Source organism: Eutrigla gurnardus, assembly GCF_963514095.1.
Source record: "Eutrigla gurnardus genome assembly, chromosome: 3".
Taxonomy (NCBI): Eukaryota; Metazoa; Chordata; class Actinopteri; order Perciformes; family Triglidae; genus Eutrigla; species Eutrigla gurnardus.
In genome coordinates this window covers 25,558,945-25,579,914 of record NC_139917.1, presented here as the reverse complement: position 1 = coordinate 25,579,914, position 20,970 = coordinate 25,558,945, and the positions used below count along the sequence as shown (strand labels likewise).

At 41.4% G+C, this 20,970-nt stretch overlaps 2 protein-coding genes across 3 annotated transcripts in view; both read left to right on the top strand.

The window, feature by feature from the left end:
- Positions 1-20,970, top strand: part of gab1 (GRB2-associated binding protein 1) — a 194,961-nt gene that overhangs the window by 76,975 nt on the left and 97,016 nt on the right. The gene's annotated exons all lie outside the window — the stretch shown is intronic.
- Positions 1,249-16,592, top strand: LOC311011666 (uncharacterized protein). 2 transcript variants are annotated; one of them, XM_084006735.1, is made up of 11 exons: positions 1,249-1,430; positions 1,963-2,004; positions 2,050-2,193; positions 2,274-2,381; positions 3,719-3,763; positions 3,962-4,041; positions 4,807-4,903; positions 5,034-5,120; positions 7,368-7,610; positions 7,984-8,075; positions 15,837-16,592. In XM_084006735.1, exons 1-10 carry the CDS (start codon positions 1,397-1,399, stop codon positions 8,034-8,036), a joined length of 933 nt encoding a protein of 310 aa, XP_083862861.1. In that variant the 5' UTR covers positions 1,249-1,396; the 3' UTR covers positions 8,037-8,075; positions 15,837-16,592. The 2 variants fall into 2 exon arrangements, with proteins under 2 accessions (XP_083862861.1, XP_083862860.1); XM_084006734.1 differs by having other exon boundaries at positions 1,258-1,430; positions 1,963-2,193.

Genomic DNA, 20,970 nt, shown 5'->3' with positions numbered 1-20,970 from the left:
GTGGTGATAGGTGGCCATGAGAGGAAGCCAGACGGGGGTCTTTCTTCAGGATTAGCAGACCCCCAGTTCCCTCTCCCAACTGCAAGCTGGTCCCGGACAGACCCAGTCAGGGCGAGTCGGCCTGAGGGGCCTGCGGTGGCCCACGTGGAGCCTGCCAGCGACTGGGTGGCAGTTAACACTAATCCTGCTGCTGATTACCACTGGCATGGGGAAATAAACAGCAATAAATGAACCTACAAGGCTGAGCACACACACACACACACACACACACACACACACACCCTTTACAACAACTCCACCCACACAAGACAAGTAAACCTGACACACTTGTCCAACGACACACACACATTTATAAACATTCAAAAAGTGGCAGCAGTACAGCAAATACCGCATGTTTTTATTATTTTCTCCATTAATTTTTTCGAAATGTGAGAAAATAGTGATAAATGCTTGGTATGAATCCCCAGAGCCCAGGGAGATGTATTCAGATGTCTTGTTTTATTCGACCAACAGTCCATAACCAAAAGATATTCATGTCCAACAAGGAAAAGCATCAAATCCTCACGTCTGGGAAGCTGCAACCAGTGAAACATTTGGCATTTTTTCTTGATAAATTACTGACATTATTAGTCAAAAGTGGTGATTTGGTTTCCGTTCACTGATTGCTGCATCTTTAATTGCTTTCTCGCTATCCTCTTATCTTCAACATACCAACATGTCTCTGCAATACACCTCAAATACATGATTCCTACCATTTTTGAACATTTTGTACCATTTATTTGCATCAGACAGGAATTAAGAGTTCGGAAAAGTTAAAGTTCCTTTCAGCAAGACAGCAAAGAGGGCAAATTTCTAATCCCCCCCTCCCCTCCCCTCTGGTGTCTTTCCCTTTAGTCACAGCGACATCTAGTGGGCAGAAGACAGTACTGGCAACAATGGAAAAACCCATGATGCAACACTATCAGTTTCTCAAGAAAAATACACACTTTTTTGTCATTATGACTTTACAACGTGTTGCTTAGAGGGAATAAATTGGAAACAGGAATTAACAAATAAATCCCCCAAACACTAAGAGGATTAGATTGAATATTTGCGCTCATGAATTAACATTAGATTTACAGTGAACCAACAGACGAGTCCTATTGTTCTGCCGTGAGAGGAGAGTCTGAAGCAACCCAGCAGGATGTTTCCTCTCACTCACGCTGTTTAAGCAACTCTGTTCTTAAGCATCCTGCTGTGGTCGGAGGCGTTGATCCTCTTTTTTGGTTCCTTCACCGTCATGCAACATTCTGAGACATTGAGGAAGACACGCAGCGTATGAAAGCATCACCTCTGATACCATCCACCGTGTATGTAGACGTTCCTCCACCTGCTGCTGCCGTCAAACTAACCTACAATGCCTTCCATCGGCCTTTCATGCTTCATCCTGGGTATGTTCATTTTTATGTTTGTGTATTATTCAAATGCACCTGATTACACTGTATTAATCATTGTTTTTACTATGACAAAATGTTGAGTTTTATTGTCCATATAAAAGTTTTCTATACCTCAAAATGTTGTGTCTTGGCTTCAGGTAATTAGATTGTAAAAATGCATTGTAAATGAATTATTATTACAAATATTATTCCCTGAAGTGTATGAGTTAAACATCATGAGGCAAGCAGGGCCCCACCTTAATACGCCACCTTAACATGGCTGATAACAGAGCTGTTGTCTGATGACGCAGTGCAGGGATGATTTATAGATCAGAAAAGGGAAATTACTCTGCAGGAAGTTTGGTTTTGTGATCAATGTGATAACATCTGCATTGCATACGTGCAACGAAACAGCAAAAATGCCAACTAACAAACAGTAAGACAGTAAAAAATGAAAATGTAAAGTTTGTTGAATCTAAACCTGTTGTTTAAACTTTGTGTGCACCTCATTGGATAGTTTAGCAACAGCTGTCATCCCTTTCTGCAGGTTTGGTTGTTGCTTCTGTGACATCACAGGGGACAACACCAAGCGGGATAACACCAAACGGGACAACACCAAGCATGACAACACCAAACGGGACAACACCAAGCGGGACAACACCAGACGATCACTCCCCTTCTACTGCACCTAGTAACAGCACTTATTCCATGGTCACCCCGCCCAACAACGTCACCAAGGCCAACGCCACAATGTTGCCCTCGACAACAATGCAGAGTGGTGAGAGCGATACAAAGTTCATCATCATGTCTTCTTAGCTGCATCCTGGTTTGTGTGACGCCTTGCTCTCTCTGGTTTAGGTGGAGGCAGTTCTACAACTGCAGCCACTAGCATCAAACCTACACCCACTGCTGTTTCTAAATACACAAAACCCACCAGCACCACCACCACCAAGCTCAAGGACAAAGGTGAGCTGAGACTGCTGAATAATGGGCCGTTTTTGATGTATCGTAATAAATACGAGGGTTTGACAGATTTATATGATCAAATATTGAAGTACTTTACAATAGAAGTATACACAACTGCATCTGCAATAAGAAATCTATCTTAAGCATAAACCACATAAATCGCTTTGTCGGCTGTAATAGGAAATGGCTAATTATAGAGACAGCAACATCTGCTGTACATTTTTGTTTGTTAAACCAGGGACAAGACTATTATCTATGTAAAGTGGATCGATCGTGATGGATATCACTGATACTTTGAAGCTGCATTCATCAATATTTTTATATATATCAATATTTTTTGATGAATAATGGATCACTACCAAATTAATGTGTATGGTGTAAGAGGGAACACGTGAACTTTATCAGCTCTGTCAGGTGATAATGTCGTGTTTTGCTGCATCTAAACGGTCAAAACAAATCTGTAAAAGCAGCTTTTCCTTCTGACTGATCATGAATATAATGTGACATGTGACTCAGTGACGTCGTTAGGCCTATTTTAGGGGGGCTGGAGATACCCTAAATAGTTCCCAAGCCCCCCAAATAATTTGGCTTTTTATTTATTTAAAATATTTGTATTTATTCATTTTTTGGTCTTTATTTTCCGAATAATCTCATACTGATGTAAGGGTATACATAGAGTTTTAGGATTATAGCATCATAGTCTGTAGAAAGAATATACTTTAGTAAGAAGCATTTCTGTAAAGTTTGTCTTTTTTTGTTTTTGTTTTTAGAGACACTGTATTCTCATTTTGCTGGAGTAAATACAGAATAAATACATACAAAATACAGTTATTTGGGTAAAATTCATATTTATGTTTTCAGATTTGACTGTGACCTTTACAATCAGCCTTGGTTTATTCTACTGTGTCCTTTTTTTACTGAACCAATCTACAGTACAGTAATTGTTGTAATTAAATGGCATTCTTTGGACCTGCAGTTTATCTATTAGAGAGAGGAATTACATACGGTATCACTTTAAGACACATTGACATAATCAGGGCTTGTTCTAAGCATGAAGCTTTAATGTATCTAACATTACAGTAACTCTTGTTCAACAGAAGACAATGGAAGAAGACGTCTGTTGCCTTTAACTTGTTACTAGCTGGACTTCTTCACTGGTTGTAGTTCTAATAAAAATATGTTGTATGCTTCTTTAAATCCTAGTGGCATCCCTGGTGTGACTTCTCATTTATACTATTCATACTTTGTTTGTACTGGCATCCTAACTTCATCTTCAACGGCATCAATTGGCCATTTTATTCTCTTTTGAAATATAAAGTTCTTGTGTATTTTTACAGACGCCACTGTTACACCAGCTCCATCAACAGCAGGTGACAGCACTGGTGAGTTATATTTTAATGTGCTCAAACCCCAATGTATTTCAAAACCATGAGACCACTGCCACAAGTTTAACCATACAGTAACCCTAACCCCCAACCAAACAGTAGATGTATGTTTTTTTGTGTGGGGCCATATTTCATATAGTCACAATTTGAGCAAATGTCTGTCTTTATAAATATGATTTTTATGACCTCCTTCAGGCATCATCATCATAGTTGTGATCATTATCGTAGCTTTTGGATTTGGACTTGTCTGCTTCTTAAAACGGAAGAGAGGAAGGGTGAGTAGAGGAACGGTAGCCCTTTGTTCGGCATTTTGGGGAAAAAAATGTGCTTTCTTTGCTGTTAGAATGTTTAAGTTTGACACACATGTTTTGTTTTTTTCCAAAATATGAGGCTACCAGGGCTGCACGGTGGTGTAGTGGGTAGCACTCTCGCCTCACAGCAAGAGGGTCCTGGGTTCGATTCCCGGGTCGGCCCGGGTTCCTTCTGTGTGGAGTTTGCATGTTCTCCCCGTGTAAGCGTGGGTTCTCTCCAGGTTCTCCGGCTTCCTCCCACAGTCCAAAGACATGCAGGATGGGGATAGGTTAATTGGTGACTCTAAATTGCCCGTAGGTGTGAATGTGAGTGTGAATGGTTGTTTGTCTCTACATGTTGGCCCTGTGATAGACTGGCGTCCTGTCCAGGGTGTACCCTGCCTTCGCCCAATGACAGCTGGGATCGGCTCCAGGCCCCCGTGACCCTAAATACAGGATAAGCGGTAGAAAATGGATGGATGGATGAGGCTACCACAAACAGCTGGTTAGCATAGGTTAGCATAAAGCCAGGAAACAGAGGAAACCCTAATGTTAATTAATTACACATTACCACTATATCTCCTTTGTTCAATAAAAAAAACAAAGTACAAGGTGTATTTTTACAGATACATAACCGTGTTTTTACAACAAACGAGACATAACGTGCTAATTAGCTTCGTGCTAAGCTAAGCTAACTGCCTGCAGACATGAAAGAGGCATCACTCAGTTTGGAACGTGTGTTTTTCACAGCGTTACTCCGTCGACTTCACCTCCAGACCGGACGAAGCCAACATCCCTCTCAGCACCATCGACCCTGAGCAGCCTGTTGATTCTGCACCTCAGAACGGTCGGTCCAACACATCCACATTATTGTTTATCAAAAACACTGTTAGAGAAATGATAAAGATAAACATTTAATTCTTTTTTTAAAGAATCGCCTTTCTGAAATATAATCAAACTTGACGTACATTTTTCAGGTCTGCGAACCTTTGAAAGTACAGAAACCACAAAGGAGCAGGGGCAAGAACCAGAGGCCAAACCTGAAGGACAGGAGGAGCAGAAAGGTAAGAACAAACCTTTGAATATACAGTCGTATAAATGGAGCTCAGAGAAACGCAACAAGACATCTGTTGGAGTGTAAATTTATAAGGGCTTATTGTGTGCTATCATCCTTCCTCTTTCATAAGATCAGTTAGACCGAATAAAAGGAAGTACAGTTTGTGGACTCTCCCCGCTCTAACACGGAGACGGTGAGATAAGCGAGTCCTGCAGACGTCATCTGTCAGCTTAAAATAAACATTACGTTTGTCAAAAACTTTGTCAGAACCCCAACTTGGCTTGAAGAACAACGTGTGCAGATGGATTTCTTTTCAGTTGAAGACTTCCACAAAATAAGATGGCTGTGCAACTGACACGCAACGAGGGGAGCTGAATATGTGGCCTTGCAGTATTCACGTCGACCACATGGTGGAAATGGAGGCCAGGTTAACAGATTACAAGCTTGTTCAGTTTGCCATAACTGCAGCTGAAACCTCACATTGTATGTTCTTCAGTGGTTGTTGAGCAGGTGTACGGAAGAAGTGAGTATTTAGTATAATTTAAAAATAAAACCTTTGTCTTCATATACAACTCAGAAAGTTTTAAATGTTGGTGGATGTTCCATTATTATTTGTGAAGAGGATTCCTTCCTCTATCATTTCTATATTTCACCCTAAATCTTTAACTAGACATTTGGTGCCAAACAGTTTAATAAGTGCATGCTAAGAAATCATAAGTGCTTATTCTTGTCTTAATTGGTTCTTGTTTCCCTCAAAGACATCTTCCCAGGCTCAATTTGAAAGGTAAAATGTACAATTCATGCCTGGGCCTGCCTCTCCGCCCTGAGACATACTCTGTTGAAGTGGACAGTAAAAAAAAGCTGCTACCTCTCTAATGGTTCTCTTCCTCTTATTGTGAAAAAATCTTTTTGAATATCTAATCACGCCCCTGTGTTATATGCTCGACGGCAAGAAGACAATTCTGATTTGGGCTGATGGGGACGGCTTGTCCGTTGCACGCAAACTCACTTTGATCGGAACTGAGTGGCGCAGATGAAAGGTATTTCATCAGCAGTCGGATTTGTCACTTCCTGTTGGCTTGGTGCAAATGCTTCCTCTTTCCACTGCTGTGTTTAAGCAGGCAACAGTCTCGTTGAGAATTCAACTTTGTGGTGGAGAATATAGCATGAAAACAAACAGGGTCAACATAAACCAAGAAAACCGTCACACAGAAGAAGATCCAGAATTAAGGTGAACATCATATGCACCAAATAATTGGACTAATAGACATTTTGACCTGATGATAGTGCTACATCAGTGGATCACCAACGTTCTTCCTCTGGGCACCACTAATGTCCAAAGGATGGACTCAAGGAAATCCATCAGACAGATATTTAAGAGAGAGTGGTGCAACTTTCTTGCATCCAGCTGTTGTTCCCCAAGTGCTAATTAGTGAGGCAGCAGTTTCCCGCCCAGCGAAGTTTACCGCCACTTCACTCCATCTCAGTACGTAACGCGCACGAGGACGACAGAACTATTTCTTTTAGGCACCGCATGTTGACCAATTATGTTCAACACAGAGCCAACTACAGGTCACATGTCCCGTCTCAGTACATTAAAGGAGACGCTGCCAGTCAGGTCAAGAGTCCACCTGTGATAAAGTGTCGAGTCATCCCGCCATTAAAGCAGACCGACGTGACGATTCACTGGAGGTTGGAATGAAGGCCCCGGGAGCCATCTCACTCACGGCAGAGTTATGTCTCCCAAAAACGGTCACCTTCCTCTCCCCTTCATCTCCGCCTTCCCTCCACCTAACCCCGGGTCAGATAATGATGGGGCCGCCCTACTTTCCCACAGCCTCCAACAGCTGCATGGCTGTGCCTCATTAGAAAACTGGTCAGTAATCAGTCGCCTCATTACCAACATGGTGGCCCCCTCAAATGCCTTCACCCGAGAGGAATCCCCCCCCCCCCCCCCCCCCCCCCCGCCTGACGGTCAGATGGGCAAAACCACTTCAGGCTATATGACTAGAAACACTGTTATTATGTGGGTGCTAAGTACAGAACGCAGTGAGCCAAATATCAAATCCACAATGCAAAGTTTAAACAACATAACACAATTGATTTATGCAACATAGTCAGACATTCCATTATGACTCAACCCGCATATTGTTTTCCCTCCTATGTGTCACACTGTGAACCAGATTCATGGTAGGGAAAAAAACCAGCATTAATGAAAAAGCAATGTGCTCTGCTTTTTGTTGCCCTCCCACAGCTGAGGCTGATAAATCTGCCGTTGATCCCAGCGCCGAGTCGGCAGCTCCGGCGCCAACCCCAGACGGCTCGGAGGAGAAGCCCAAAGAGGACGCCGCCGAGCCGAGTCGTCCCGCACCTGTGGTGCCGAGCGTGGAGGAGAAAACGGACGACGAGGGCGCCGTCTCCAACCAGACCTCGGTGGAGTCGCTGAAGGAGGCCAACGAGAACAACAGCAACAATGCCGACCTCCGTCAGGAGAGAGGTGGGTATTTAAAGTGTGCCGTTTCCTTCCTGAGATGGTGAGACAGGTAGTCCAGCATTCAGCTGGTGATTATACTGGATGTCTTCATCCATTTAGGCTTGACATTAACCCTAACCCTGGTTGACTGTAGACCTGGGTTCATGTCTCATTTCAACACATTTCTCGCAACTATGCCATCATTTACTGCTGATTTCTGGCTATAATATATTGCAAAATGATCACTTCCTGGTGGTGACGGATGATTCATTTTACTCTTCTGTCTAACTTACAAGAAAAGAAAGTGATGATGTCACTTTACAGCAGCTGATCATCGTGATTAAACGTCTCTAAACCACAAACTGTTAACCCCTTTGCTTGTTTTTTTTTTTTAAAGATTTGCAGAGGAGCAACTCCTTCTGGGACGTTCCTCTTAATAGTCCGGTGTGATACTGTGATACTACCTTGGTGCTGTTCTGCAGGAACTCGGTAAGACCACATACGTTCTGCTGCAGCTGCTGAGCCAGCTCAGGTGTTATAAAAGGGAAAACCCTCCCCAGCCTGGAACCACAGGCCCACAGTACACGTCTACGACCACTGGGGGTGCTGTGTTGCACCTCCTCCTACCGGAATTTAGATATTAAAAATAGAGGAGGTCATAACCATTAAATTTAAAATTATAAAGTGTGCTTGTCTCCAAAGTCGTAAATCTCAGCGACACTCTGACATCCAGGAGATTATAAATACACTCGGGGCGCTGCACCCATAAACTTCACCTCACTGCCAGTTGAGAAAGTCTGTATCAAAACATACGGTATATCATTCAACGTGTTACTACTTTACTTTTTACTCATTTTATATTATATTATATTAAGGTCCATTTATTAGCTTTTCCCCGAACTATTGACTGCGTCTCACGGCCTCCATCTTCATTATGACGTGACCACCCTAGGGTGATGACACATGATGACAACTGAGCAAACTCAATCCACTGATGAAGACCAAGGAAAGAGCTCATACCTTGAGTTCAGATGTTTATATTTAAACATCCAGATAGAATCTTCATGTTCATTTATCTGTCTAAATCATTCTGAAAGGCAGTTTCTCCTTTACACTATTTTCTCCTCAATCACTTCGGTAAACAACGCATTCCTCCCTCCTTCTGGCTCCTCCAGCTCCATCTTCCACTGATGGATGAGATTCCTCTCACGCGAGTGCTAACACGGGCCCTCTCAGTCTAATCATCATGTGCTCCGCGATGTGAGGCCTGCATCTGCACCTGCGCTCCCTCTCGCTTCCTATCTGCTCAGAAACACTCAGGGCCAAAGCCTGAGGCCCGAGGAATTCACACCGCTCTTAACAGCTGATGATAAGCTCACATCTGAGAGGCTGACCCGCTCAGATGCGCCGCGTAAGCGGTCACGGATCATCTCCGTTCTCACAAAAACACCAGCTTCAGAAGCCAGGCGTCTCCGTCTCGGCGGAGGCGCTTGTGATTCCGTATCTCTAGAGATCTGTTGGTGTAGAGAGTGGGTCTCCAAAGGTGACCAACTATGACATCTAATGAGATACGCCTTTATATTATCTGTATATCTGTGATATGATCTTCAGCTTACCCAAACCAAATATGTAAATAAATATGTATAATGTTCCTTGTTCTTACATAAAGACAACTCTCTCAAATCAAGATGTTCAGGATTACTGCAGCAACAAGGGAAGGGCCATCCCTGTGCTGAAGGGCCCAAAACGGAGTATTTAGGTGTGTAGCAAGTCCTTTCTTCATGATATAGAGGGTATAGATTAAACTCAAAACAATAATCATGAAACACAACTTTGTCTCAGATGATTTGTGGTCTTTAATGATATCTCTACCTTACAGCATGTAACATAATAGACATGTAAAAACCTGCTGGTAAGCTGTCAAACATGCTACTGATACGGATTTCAGTTCTTTGTTCCATATAGAAAACCCCTGGAAGTGAGGATAGATCATGTGTAAACACTCATGTATTCTAAGATTCAAATGTTTCTCTCAAATTCATACAAATGCATCTTTAAACCCTAGGGGTGTGAATCTTTGGCTTCACAGCGATTCGATTCGATTAACGATACAGTAGTTGGCGATTCGATTCAAGGACGATTTTTTTTTTTTTGTAACGATTCGATTCAATTCAGTAACTTGTAACCAAAATTCTATGTCCATGAAATAAACATGCAATAATGCGAGTGAGACTATCTGTATTCTTCTGAAAGGTGAAAAATAACATATTTATTCTATAAAAAAGTATTCCTGCATAATATTTTTTGCTGAATACAACAATGTAATTAAACATTGCTCGGTTATTTTTAACATTTTCAATAGACATGCTGGCAGGGGAGAGAGTGTCTTAAACATATTAAAACATTAATCATAAGAAAGAATCACGATTAATCCGATTAAATGCATTTATATCGATTATTGGTGAAGCCAAAATGATTCATTCTATTTATTTATTGTAGCAGATAGATTTAGTAGAATCTATAGGACTGACAATCGATTCATCGATTAATCGAATGAATCGTTACACCTCTATTGAACCCTCATCCGAGAACATTTACAATTACACCTGTTCTTCCAGATGAATTTTAAATTGAGATTTGAGGTTAAAATTCAACGCAGAGAGACTGTGAGAAATGTTGTGGCTCTCAGTATGAGCCTGCCTTCCACAATAACACAGTGTTGTAAAAAAAACAAAAAAAAACAGTGAATACCACTATTTGAAGGGGAAAAGGGAAAAAGTGAACTCTTCACACATTTCCCACCTGGTCTGGGAAGTGGTGAGCAAGCTGGAAACTGAAGTTAAAAGGCTGCTCACCAACGCTGCAGTTGTGGATAATGGATATGAGCTGACAGGTCATAAAGTAAACCAGCATAATTAGACCCGGGACTTCACTGTGTTATTTTCCAGTCAGCGCTCAGCTTTTATGTTTGATGGCTAATGCTGGAGGAAGCTGTCTGGGGATGAATACTTACACAGAGAGGAGGATGCAAGTGAAAGAGAGGAAGATTTTAAGTATGTGAGGGAAACAAGGTTAGTAGTGAACTCGAAGCGGCTCGTTTCATTTCGAGGATCTTTTTGGCTGGTTCGGGTTCAGGTCCTGGTTCAGAGACGGGTCATGGATCTGAAGCTGAGGGGATATTTTAGTTTGTGTGTAGCTTTAGAATCATAAATGCGTTCTTATACCGGGCATCTTTACATAGCTAGGATAGAAAAAAATACTAGAGTTTAAATATGAATCGACCTTTTACTTTTTAGCTAGTTGTCTCATTTTCCTGCTTCCCAGTATTAGCAAAAGTCATAATTTCCTTGGCCAATATTACAGGTGTAAACCCAGATTTATGGTGTGCAGGATGACAATGGAGCATGTAGTGAATGCAGGATCGGTATCTCAGTAATAACAGTGAAGGGAAGCTTCCTGCTCCTGATGTTTGATGTGGTTGAGACTAGCAGGTCGGCCATGACACCTGGGCAGCTCTGCTTTCCAAGAGGGAGGGACTGTCGGAAAATGCAGACTGAAGAAACCAGCTGGTGGAGGCTGGTTCTGCCCCTTCCTCTCTGGCTTCCTACCACAAAAGCAGCCAGCTCTGGGTGAGAAATTGAAAGCTTGCGCAAAGTGGTAAAGGTAGCTATTAGACTCGCATCATTTAAGGACAGTGTCTGGGTTAGACTGTGTATCCGCTCATGCACTTTTTTAAAAAGTTTGAAGTTTGGAAGGAAGAGAGGTTCGGTGATAGAACTTCATGTTACATTATTTCAGTGTTGATAGCGTCAAGACAGCGTACATTTAATTCATGGTTGATTTAGGGAAATTATTGGCAACAGAACAGGGGACATTGTTTTCTTCTACAGCAATATTGTTGTGTAAATATGTGTGTATGTAACAATTTCATAATCAGCAGTTTCATACATAAAAGCATCACCGCATAGACAATTGGTTTATTGTCGTCAGTGTTTTGGGATACACAGTGATGCTCAGACACTCCTTTGTCTTGGCAAACACACAACAGTCACCTTTCACAATAACATGCATTTGGTTTATCATTGTCAGCCTCCAAAGCTGTGTAAGAGGATATGCAGGGCTCTGCAGAAGCTCTAATGTATACTGAATCATTTATAAGGTATGGGGTAAAAACTAGAAATAAAACTAGAAATGAGTACGCTTTTTGAAGATAGTTACATGCAGGTGTGAATGGCTCATTGAATGGGAGGAATACGGTCTCAAAAAAGTAGAAGAATCCAAGTCTCCTTCAAAAAATGATTTTTTTTTTTATGCAAAATGAAAATGTCTTTATTTTACATAGCAATATATATTTAAAATGACCAAGGGTTTACTTTATTGTGTCACAGGTGAAAGATTGATGGTGGTATGGGAGCAATAACAGAGGTTGAATCTCTTAAATAAATACTTATTTTCTTATTGAGAGTAAGATTGATACCTCTCATGTGTACGTACGACATGAAGCTGAAGCAAGTAGCCAGTTAGCTTCTCTTAGCAGCAGACCGGCAGCAGACAGCATTTGTACTGAACTCTCTCCTTTCTGAAAACTTAAAACTTAAAGTTTTAAGTTTAATTGCTGCTTATTTAGTCATGCGTATTGATGTTGTGGAGAAATACTTCACTAATCCCTGACCGTCTTTGGCAGAAACAAAGCGGTTGGTCGCTGTGGCAAAGGTCATGTTGACCAGAGGCCTCAGTTAAAGCTGTAATGTACAAGTTGAACATATTTACTAGTCAGTCTATGCTCTGCAAGTGACAAATTATGAAGACAATAAATCTGTCAGTGGTCTTTGACCTTTGACCTCTGAATATGGCATTACCTGTAACAACGTGTCAACATATCAGCCCTTTATGGAGGTCGTGGTGTGCTTTTGTAAAGAAGGAAAAAAAAAAGAGGCTCAGACAATGACAAACGAGGTCAATCTGGTTGTCTTCAAACTGAAACCACTGCAAAAGCTTCCAGCGTGATGTCATCAGGGGTGGACATGCATGCAGCACGTTACATACTAGCTTCCTGTCCAATGCCTCTTTGTCAAAACCAAAAGGTGTGTGTCCTCTGACTGCTCTGCTTCCATGACCTGCAGAGGCTTCTGGGTTGAAGTCCTCTCCAAAGGTCGTAGGTCAGACAATCCAAATTAAAGGGTACACAGTGAGCGCGGGAGAATAATGTGGCCTCAATGTCAGAGTCAACTAGCTCGCATTCTTGGCCTGTCACTGAGCAAGTCTCTGCAGAATTTGGATGTGCAGCGGCTGCTGTGATGTGTGGCGTTTCAACAAAGACCTTTTTGCACATGACAGAACCTGAAAAATGGAAAACAATATTTGTGAAAAACATGGAGGGAGACATGAAAAATGGCCTAAATGTCACCTCAAAGTGGTGTTTTCCTTCTCCACCATTCACACGTTTATTTAAAATATATATTAAGCAAGTTTATTTCTATCCCACTGCAGGAAACCAGTCAGGTGTGAAGAAGTGATGGTATAAGTGAAAGGTCACTTACTTCTACTTACATCCTGACCTACATCCTTTTTATTTTAAGGGACGTCAAATTATGCTCGGACTTGACCTTCCCTGTTTACGCTGAAGACATTTTACAACTAGTGTCACATTTTCTGGATTCTTCCTTTGTACTCCAGTCCAAATGTTGGCAGGTGGCCCGCAAAACATTTATAGGGCTTGATCTAGCGGCGCATGTTTCACTTCTTTACACCACGGCACACGTCTGTCAGGAGGAAGAGCGGCGAGGTGGAGGGGGGGGTTACACAGTGAAAACAATTTGTAGAGAATACAGGAATAGCGTCGGCACTCCGGTCACATGATTTGCGACCCCGTGTCGCTGCCTAGTTACGAATGCTTTGTTCTTTGTTCTGCCTCTCACCTTCTATATAGAGGAAACAGCTGTCTTGTTTATGTCGTTTAGGTAATGACAAGTTGCCGTAGTTTGGACATTTGTAGTGATTATCGGCGCTCTGGTCTTTTAAGCCTCGCTTATGTTGCAGAATCCCTCCCCGGAGACGGCATTAGATGGGTGTTGATGTTACGTCACTTATCTCCTGTTCTGTACTCGCAAGTTTGGGATCTCATTCAAATAAAACCCATCCTGAGTGCATACTTGTCGTGATTGAAGTAAGAGATCACTGAAAATACGGTGAAGTGACTGTGAACTAAACCAGATGAGCAAAGTCACAAAGATTCACCTCCAAGGGAGCTTGAACGTCGGAACTAAATCTGATGGCAAATCCACCAAAGACGCATCAGGATGCAGCCTCTTCCATGTCCCAGATCCTAAAGCAGCTGACTCCTTCAGTGACCTGCGACTCCAAACCCCATGGGGTCCTACAGTTGGAGGCACAGTTCCCCACGTCTTGTTGTCTTCTTCCAGGCCGGCTCAGACATTCCTGGCCCGGCTTTGTGCAGTTGGCAGGGCGGCCGTGATCAGGAGGCCTGCTGACAGACGGACATTCATTCACCTGCTGGTATCGCCTCCGGCATCGCCTCCGCATTCCTCAGGCAGCGTCAAACTGTCAGAGTCACACCGCGGCTTCATTACGTCTCCGTCTCTCGTCATAAACACACACAGTTTAAAGTGAACTCGGGGGAAATCTCCGAAGATACTAAATGAACGTGAATGTTTATCCCACATTACATTATACCACCAGGTGTTAGACAGTAGAAGGGAACAGGTGGAACTCTAATTATCTGATGCTGATACTGGAAATAGACAGGGAAGATATTCAGCACACAGTCATTTCCTGTTTTTTTTCCAAAAAGTGATACGAAGCGACTACTCACAGGGTTATTTGGTAATGTTGCTGGGTTTGGGTTAGGGTTAGTCAAAGTTCAACAACATGTTAACGGAACACACTTTGCCCCTTCATGTGAATCTATTGATTGCAACACTTGCATTAGAATAGATTTGACTTCAAGCGTTTTTACGTAAACCAGAATCGTATCTATAACCCTAATTCAAACTCGACCCTGACCCTATTTCAGTTGAAATTAACATCAAATCAGACACCAAATATCTCTCTTTTCTGACACGTTCACTTATTTCTATGGAATTATTTGAACTCATATTCAGATAATTTACAGCTGAGCCGTAAATCTGCATCTTATTTTGCTACGAACAAACATTCTGGTTCGGGAAACTTAACCTTGGAGTAATCAATCCGTCAGGTCCGATGCATTTTATCGCTCCAGTTGTTCCAACTTCTGTTTTTGTGAACGCCCCTTGACGTGTCAATAGCCCCAATAAACACATCCATCACTTCACAAAATACATGCATTTTCGGTTCAGTGACACCGTGATGTAATTGAACTGTAACTGGTGATTCAACGGAAATAAAGATGTTCGTTTTTAACCGTTCTTATTTGTTCCCTCCACATATTAGAAACTTCTTTCTTCAGAAGGGACTTACTGAACCTCCAAAATGGTTGACACAAAGTGCTATTGTTTTACCTGAATGGCATTTGTGGGTTTTCTATTTGCGGGTGACTGAGAAGGACGGACAACCTCAGGATTCAGTTTGAGCATTTTCTTCCATACAACTAAATCCCCCTTGGAATTCCCAATCTTTCAGCAGCCAGGTCTCACTATCGTGGCTCACCGGTCTCCACAGATCCCTATCTATCCCTGTGGCTCAACGCGGCATAGCTGTATAGACTAAGATCAATGTGAAGTCTTACCTGCAACCTGAGCCTCAGTGGTCACATTACCGCTCCAAAACCTTTACATTCAACGTGCTTCGAATTATCTGGGGTCCAATTTGAGAGAACAAAATACCACTTTAAAATATACAATTGGGTTTGAATGATTGTCAAATAGACCATTCAGCCCTTAAGCCTATGGATGTCCTTTAAAAAATACTATAATAATAGTAAATGATGTATTTATTTAGATAAATATTAGATAAATCCAACGATTAACCCTCCTGTTGTCTCCTAACGCTCAGGGATCACACTGTTTTGCTGCTGCCGCCTAATGTTTAAGCATAAATCACATCAATAGATGTGGAGTTGGAATACGTCAGCGATGCCATCCCTCAAACAGATGTTTCTCCATAGAGGTCAAAGGTCGTGGCAAAGTCCACATAAACTTGGTCAAAGCAGAAGTTACAAAGTGGGAGACAGGCAGGTGATTGCAGGATGTGTGAGTGTGGGACGGGAGTCATGGCTTTCATTGTTCTGGGTCTCTTCTTCCTCTCTTTCAGGTGGAAGATGCGACCGCAGCGGAAGATGACGCGTCTTTTCATCTTTTCTTGTAATTTCTTGTAACATCGCAGCTTTTTTCACCGTTAACCGTCAGCTGAGCTCAGCTTTTTACGCGTTTTTACTGATTGAACAGAATGTATGTTTTACTGAAGTCCCCCCTATTTAGCATTCATAAACAAATTATAAACATAATGAATGGGAATAACACTATGGTGGTTATTAATGTATTTGTCAACAACTATCCTCCTGTGGATATAAAATGTGTCTTCAGAGGAGAAGTTATAATATGTGACAAATACAAATACTAAACATGTCCTTATAGCCGCTTACAACTAAATTATAGTATGTTATAAACCATGTATTAAAAATGTGCATTCTGCTTGTAAATACTAAATGAGGAGACTTAAAGTAGTATAAGGAATACATGCTTATTGGTACAACTTTAAACCACCAAAAGCTTTTAAAACTGTTATTAGTGCTATTTTTAATAGTTTATAAATAATGTTGTTATAATGGTATTTTGTAAGTGTAAATACAAGACTTGGCTGCCAACTCCTCGACCAAAGATATCCTTAATATGTTGGATTTGTTTCTTTTTTTTTTTCAGATTTACAGAAGTGCTCATCTCAGGTTGCAATGTTATTTTTGTAGATTCTGCATTGTGCTTGCTTTTCCCATTCAGTATTTAATATTATAGTTTCCATTGTGCTAAAATGCTATGAATGTTACCTGAATGTATTAAAGAAAAGTATTCTAACTTTGTCCCAAATGTTTTTGGTATTAGTTCAAATGTTATTTACAGCTTTTTTAAGCATTTATTTCAAACGATCTTCTTAGAAACCAAAATAACCTCATGAACAACCATGTAACTTCATCCACAAACTTTAATCACTAAAAAGAAATTCAGTACAGTACGTAGTTGCACCCACTGAAATATTGACAATATATATTGATATTTCATGTGCATCTTAGCATTTGTTACTCCGATCACTCTGCTGCTGATGTTCTTTAAGGTCGCCGCCGACTCCTTTTACTGTAAGTGCAAACATGAGCTCCAGGTGCAAACACATTTAGTTCAAAGTGCTGGTGTTAAAAGACAGGAATCCCACGCCGCTGTGCTGCTCATTCCTGGGTCGGTAGCCGGCTTCCTGATTTTGGATGGATGTAGTCTCCATGTGTAGTGAAGTTGGTGTTCATCAAACCTTAAACGGTTGCTTGACGGAGGATGAATCGTATTTTTATGATAATTATTTGCTTTTATGCACAACGAACTGCTGTGTGGGATTTTAGCTCATCACTGAAGGACTTGCCTTTATATGTATATATGGATCTAGCTTCCTGTTTAATTACATGAGCCATATAATATTTTTATAATTTCCATCTACAGTTATGTGTTGCCCAGCGTTTGGGTCCGATCCAGCTGCTATATCCGGCCTGTTTCCATGGGCTTCCGCTCTCCTTTAAAGACGAGTAATAGCACCGGCCTATATCAATCTGCAGGATGCTTTAATCCGCCATGAAGCAGATGAAATGTTGCACTGAGCCTGCGGTGCAGCAGTGACGGCAGGAGCGGATCTAAAATGTGTGCGCCCACCCCTCCAACCTGACCGCAGTCATGGACACCCTGCACCAAATCATCCAGTGCAGCAGAACACAAACCTGTTCCTCCTCGGAACTGGATCCAAATGTCTCAGGTCTCAGTATCCTCTATTTATACGCTGTGTATATTTACAACAGGCCAGATGATTAGGATGCTAGCGAGTAATGAAGGGAATGCGGAGGGGAGGCAATCTTCTTTCGGCTATTCTAAGGAGACAAGAAGATTATCAGGGGTCAGCCACCTCTCTGATGTCATCGCTTGTTTCCGAAGAGTCGCTTTCCGGAGTTACCTCACGCATTCTGTGGGTTCATCCTTTAAAATATAGCCATGGGATCTCAGTGACATTGACGTCGCCGTCACAAGAAAGGCCAGCGAAAGGAATCGCACATACAGTCAATGTGCAAGCACAAACAGCATCACATCAATCACCAATATTTCCATATCTTCTATGTATTTCATGATATCTATGTGAGGCAAAGAAATGGAAAGTTTGTGTTGAGATCCAGCCAATGAATGTCATTTTTTTTACTAATTTAGGAGAAATGTGAAATCTTTTTTTAAACATTCAAGAAGCATTTCAGTATGAATAAAAAGCATATAACGAAGTTCTCCTGTTGGACTACTTTTTCAAGGAGTATCACAGTCGTTTCCTGTGACGAAACATAAAGCACAAAGATGAACGTGAAGGTTTCTCCTCAGCCAAGCACACGACGTGACAGAAAATCACAAAAACATCACGTGAACGGCTTCATGCAGGAAGATGAAGAAGTGCAGACCTTCACCTGCATTTGACCCTCTTCATCGTCTGCAGGCGCAAACACACACAGCAGCGACGCACATCCATCGTCCTGCACAGCTGGACCCGGCTGTTTGTCGGCTGTAGAAAAGGTTAAGATGCTCTGGAGTGATAAACGTCGAGGACGCGCTCAGAATGTGAAGAATGATGATTAAAACTGCCGCCTTTGGAACAGGAACACATCCATTAAAGCTTGTTGAATGTTGTAATGATTTAACTTCTCCAAGTCATATTTTCTGACCTGAGTTTTTATAGTTTTATTGTTAAATGAGCCCATATTATATCACATAATCAAATGAGATGTGATACATGTTGACAGATATGTCTTGGTTTTCATGTTGTTTCCCCTTTGTTTGCTCTGTGCTATATTTAATCAATGACAATGACATTCTGTTGCTAGAGCAACGGCAGTTACGTCCTGTCAAACAGGAAATTCAAAGGAGCACATTTAGAACGTTTGTGTGGTCACGTTTGTAAAGTTTTATAATGTTTACCATGTTTATCATCTTAAGTTTGCATGTTAGGACGCTGTCCAGAAGCCAGTTATAAACCAAACTGCAGGACGAATTGAAATGTTGGAGCTAGTTGAAAAGGTTAACTTATTATTGTCATCATTATCACTTGGAGTTTGTGGGAGACTCTGTATTCACTCTGTTTTCCTCGACCAACTCCTGAGATCTGTCTCTTTATGCGTCTTTAAGAGTCTTTTTTTCAGAGCTTTTTCACTTAAAACAGCTGATTCCAGCATAACACAAAGCTAGTCATCTGCATCTCATTCCCAAATCAAAAACTTGAGTCCCACAGACTCAAATCACACACACACACAAGCCCAGAATACCAAAGCCAAAGGAAAAGGGGAGATGTTGGTGCTGAGGGTTTATATGCTGGTCCACTAAGTAGGTGATGATGATCAGGTGTGAGTGATCAAGCAGGAGGAGTGTAGGGACGCTCTCTTCTAAAAAAGAGGCTAAGTATACGTTTTATCTGAATGTGAGTGAATTAAAACAGTAATGTTGCAGCCAGATAGATAGAGAAAGAGATGAACTCGCTATATATAAAGAGCCGTAGATTCAGGTGATTCTTTGTCTCATCCTCATTTGAAACACTGCTATTGTGAGAATATTACGGCTTTAAGGAATCAGCAACATTATCAGAAATCATCCCAAGGGGGGACGTGGATGTCTGTACCTGATATCATGGGAATCCATATTCTAGTTGTTGAGATATTTCTGACTAATGTTTCCTAGAGCTGATTGTTGCTGACAACGTGACAAATGTGACATAAAAAAAAAACACAAATTGAAGTACTTGATTTAAGGGAAGCATCTTTCTACAGCACTTATCGTTATCACGTTATGGAGATCTGCATCTGAATGTGGATTATAATCTTGACAGACGGAACAACTGCACCGAGAGGGAAGAAAGCAAATCCCGTCCTCTCCCCGTGTGCCTGTTAGGGCGACTTTGGAGCTTTGTTTTCCATCTATCATGAGGTCATTACTGCCTGCTGTCATCATTAGCTGGCCCCAGGATGAAGAGTTGATCCTGGGCAGCGGGGGTCTGGCTTCCACCCAACCTTCGACGCTCATTAAAGCCATGTCGTCTCTTTGATATCTAAACAAAGACGAGCTGATGGCTAATGAATGCTGCAGATCCATTAAGGAACTGTTCCGTATCAACCGGCCACTTAAAACTGGAGATTTCATTCCTCATACGGTTCAAGGATCAATATTAATGTTTTCTGTTAAAAGAGATCCATATCTGACTTTTTCACTCAGTGGCTCCCGAATGTTTTGCAGTCCACTTCTTCACCATGGCAGGAATGCGAGTGAAATCCAGGAGTAACAGGGTATAAAAAGCTTGGTGTGTTTGTTTCTATAGTTACACCCCGCGGTGTGTATGTCCCTGTTTTTATTCTTGGCTGGTCAAGCGAGGAGGGCAAGATTTATTTAGAGGATGCAATGAAAAGTGTGCTGCAGAATGCCAGGATGCATGTGGCATCTCCGCTATTTGGCCCACGCTTCAGGAAAAGGTTGCTGAGTGGTTCACGGTGTTGTACTAAAAGCATTATCATGTCCAATAAACAGGAACTTTTACAGAATAATAATTTAAAATGTTACAGTTAGAGTATTAAATTAAGGCTTCATGTGTTAAATTGCTCAAAGGTAGTCTTCCACATAGTTTTTTTCCCCATTTTCAATCTTGCATTCATGCGTTGAGAGATTAATTGTTCATAAACACTTTTGGTGCTGAACTTGATGAATTTAAAGTTGTATTTATCTATTTAAAAATATATAAAATTGACCCTGATATACAGTGATATATCATCACTGACGTTAGGGATGATACAACTTTCAAAAATGTAAAAAAAAAAATGGTCAATGGTAGAGTTTGAAAAATGTTTGAGCAACGCTTACGGATCACTTTATCGAGTGTCAGGCCCGACTCAAAAGATGATCCATAAAAGGCTGCTAGATATTTTTATCTTAACATGACCTTGTGCACCATACTGAGTACACATTCTCACATTCTCACTGCATCCAGTATGACTGCTTGATTTCTCCACGCTGTGCTGTGTGCGGTGGCACTGCAGAAAAAAAGGTTGATTTAACGTTATTTCTTCATGAATTTCACCAATCCTTCATCATAAGTCCTAAAATAACTACAACCGTGTGTCAGATTTCAGAAATGTTTTGGCAAAAACAAGTTAATATCTGCCTGTATTAAATATGTTTAA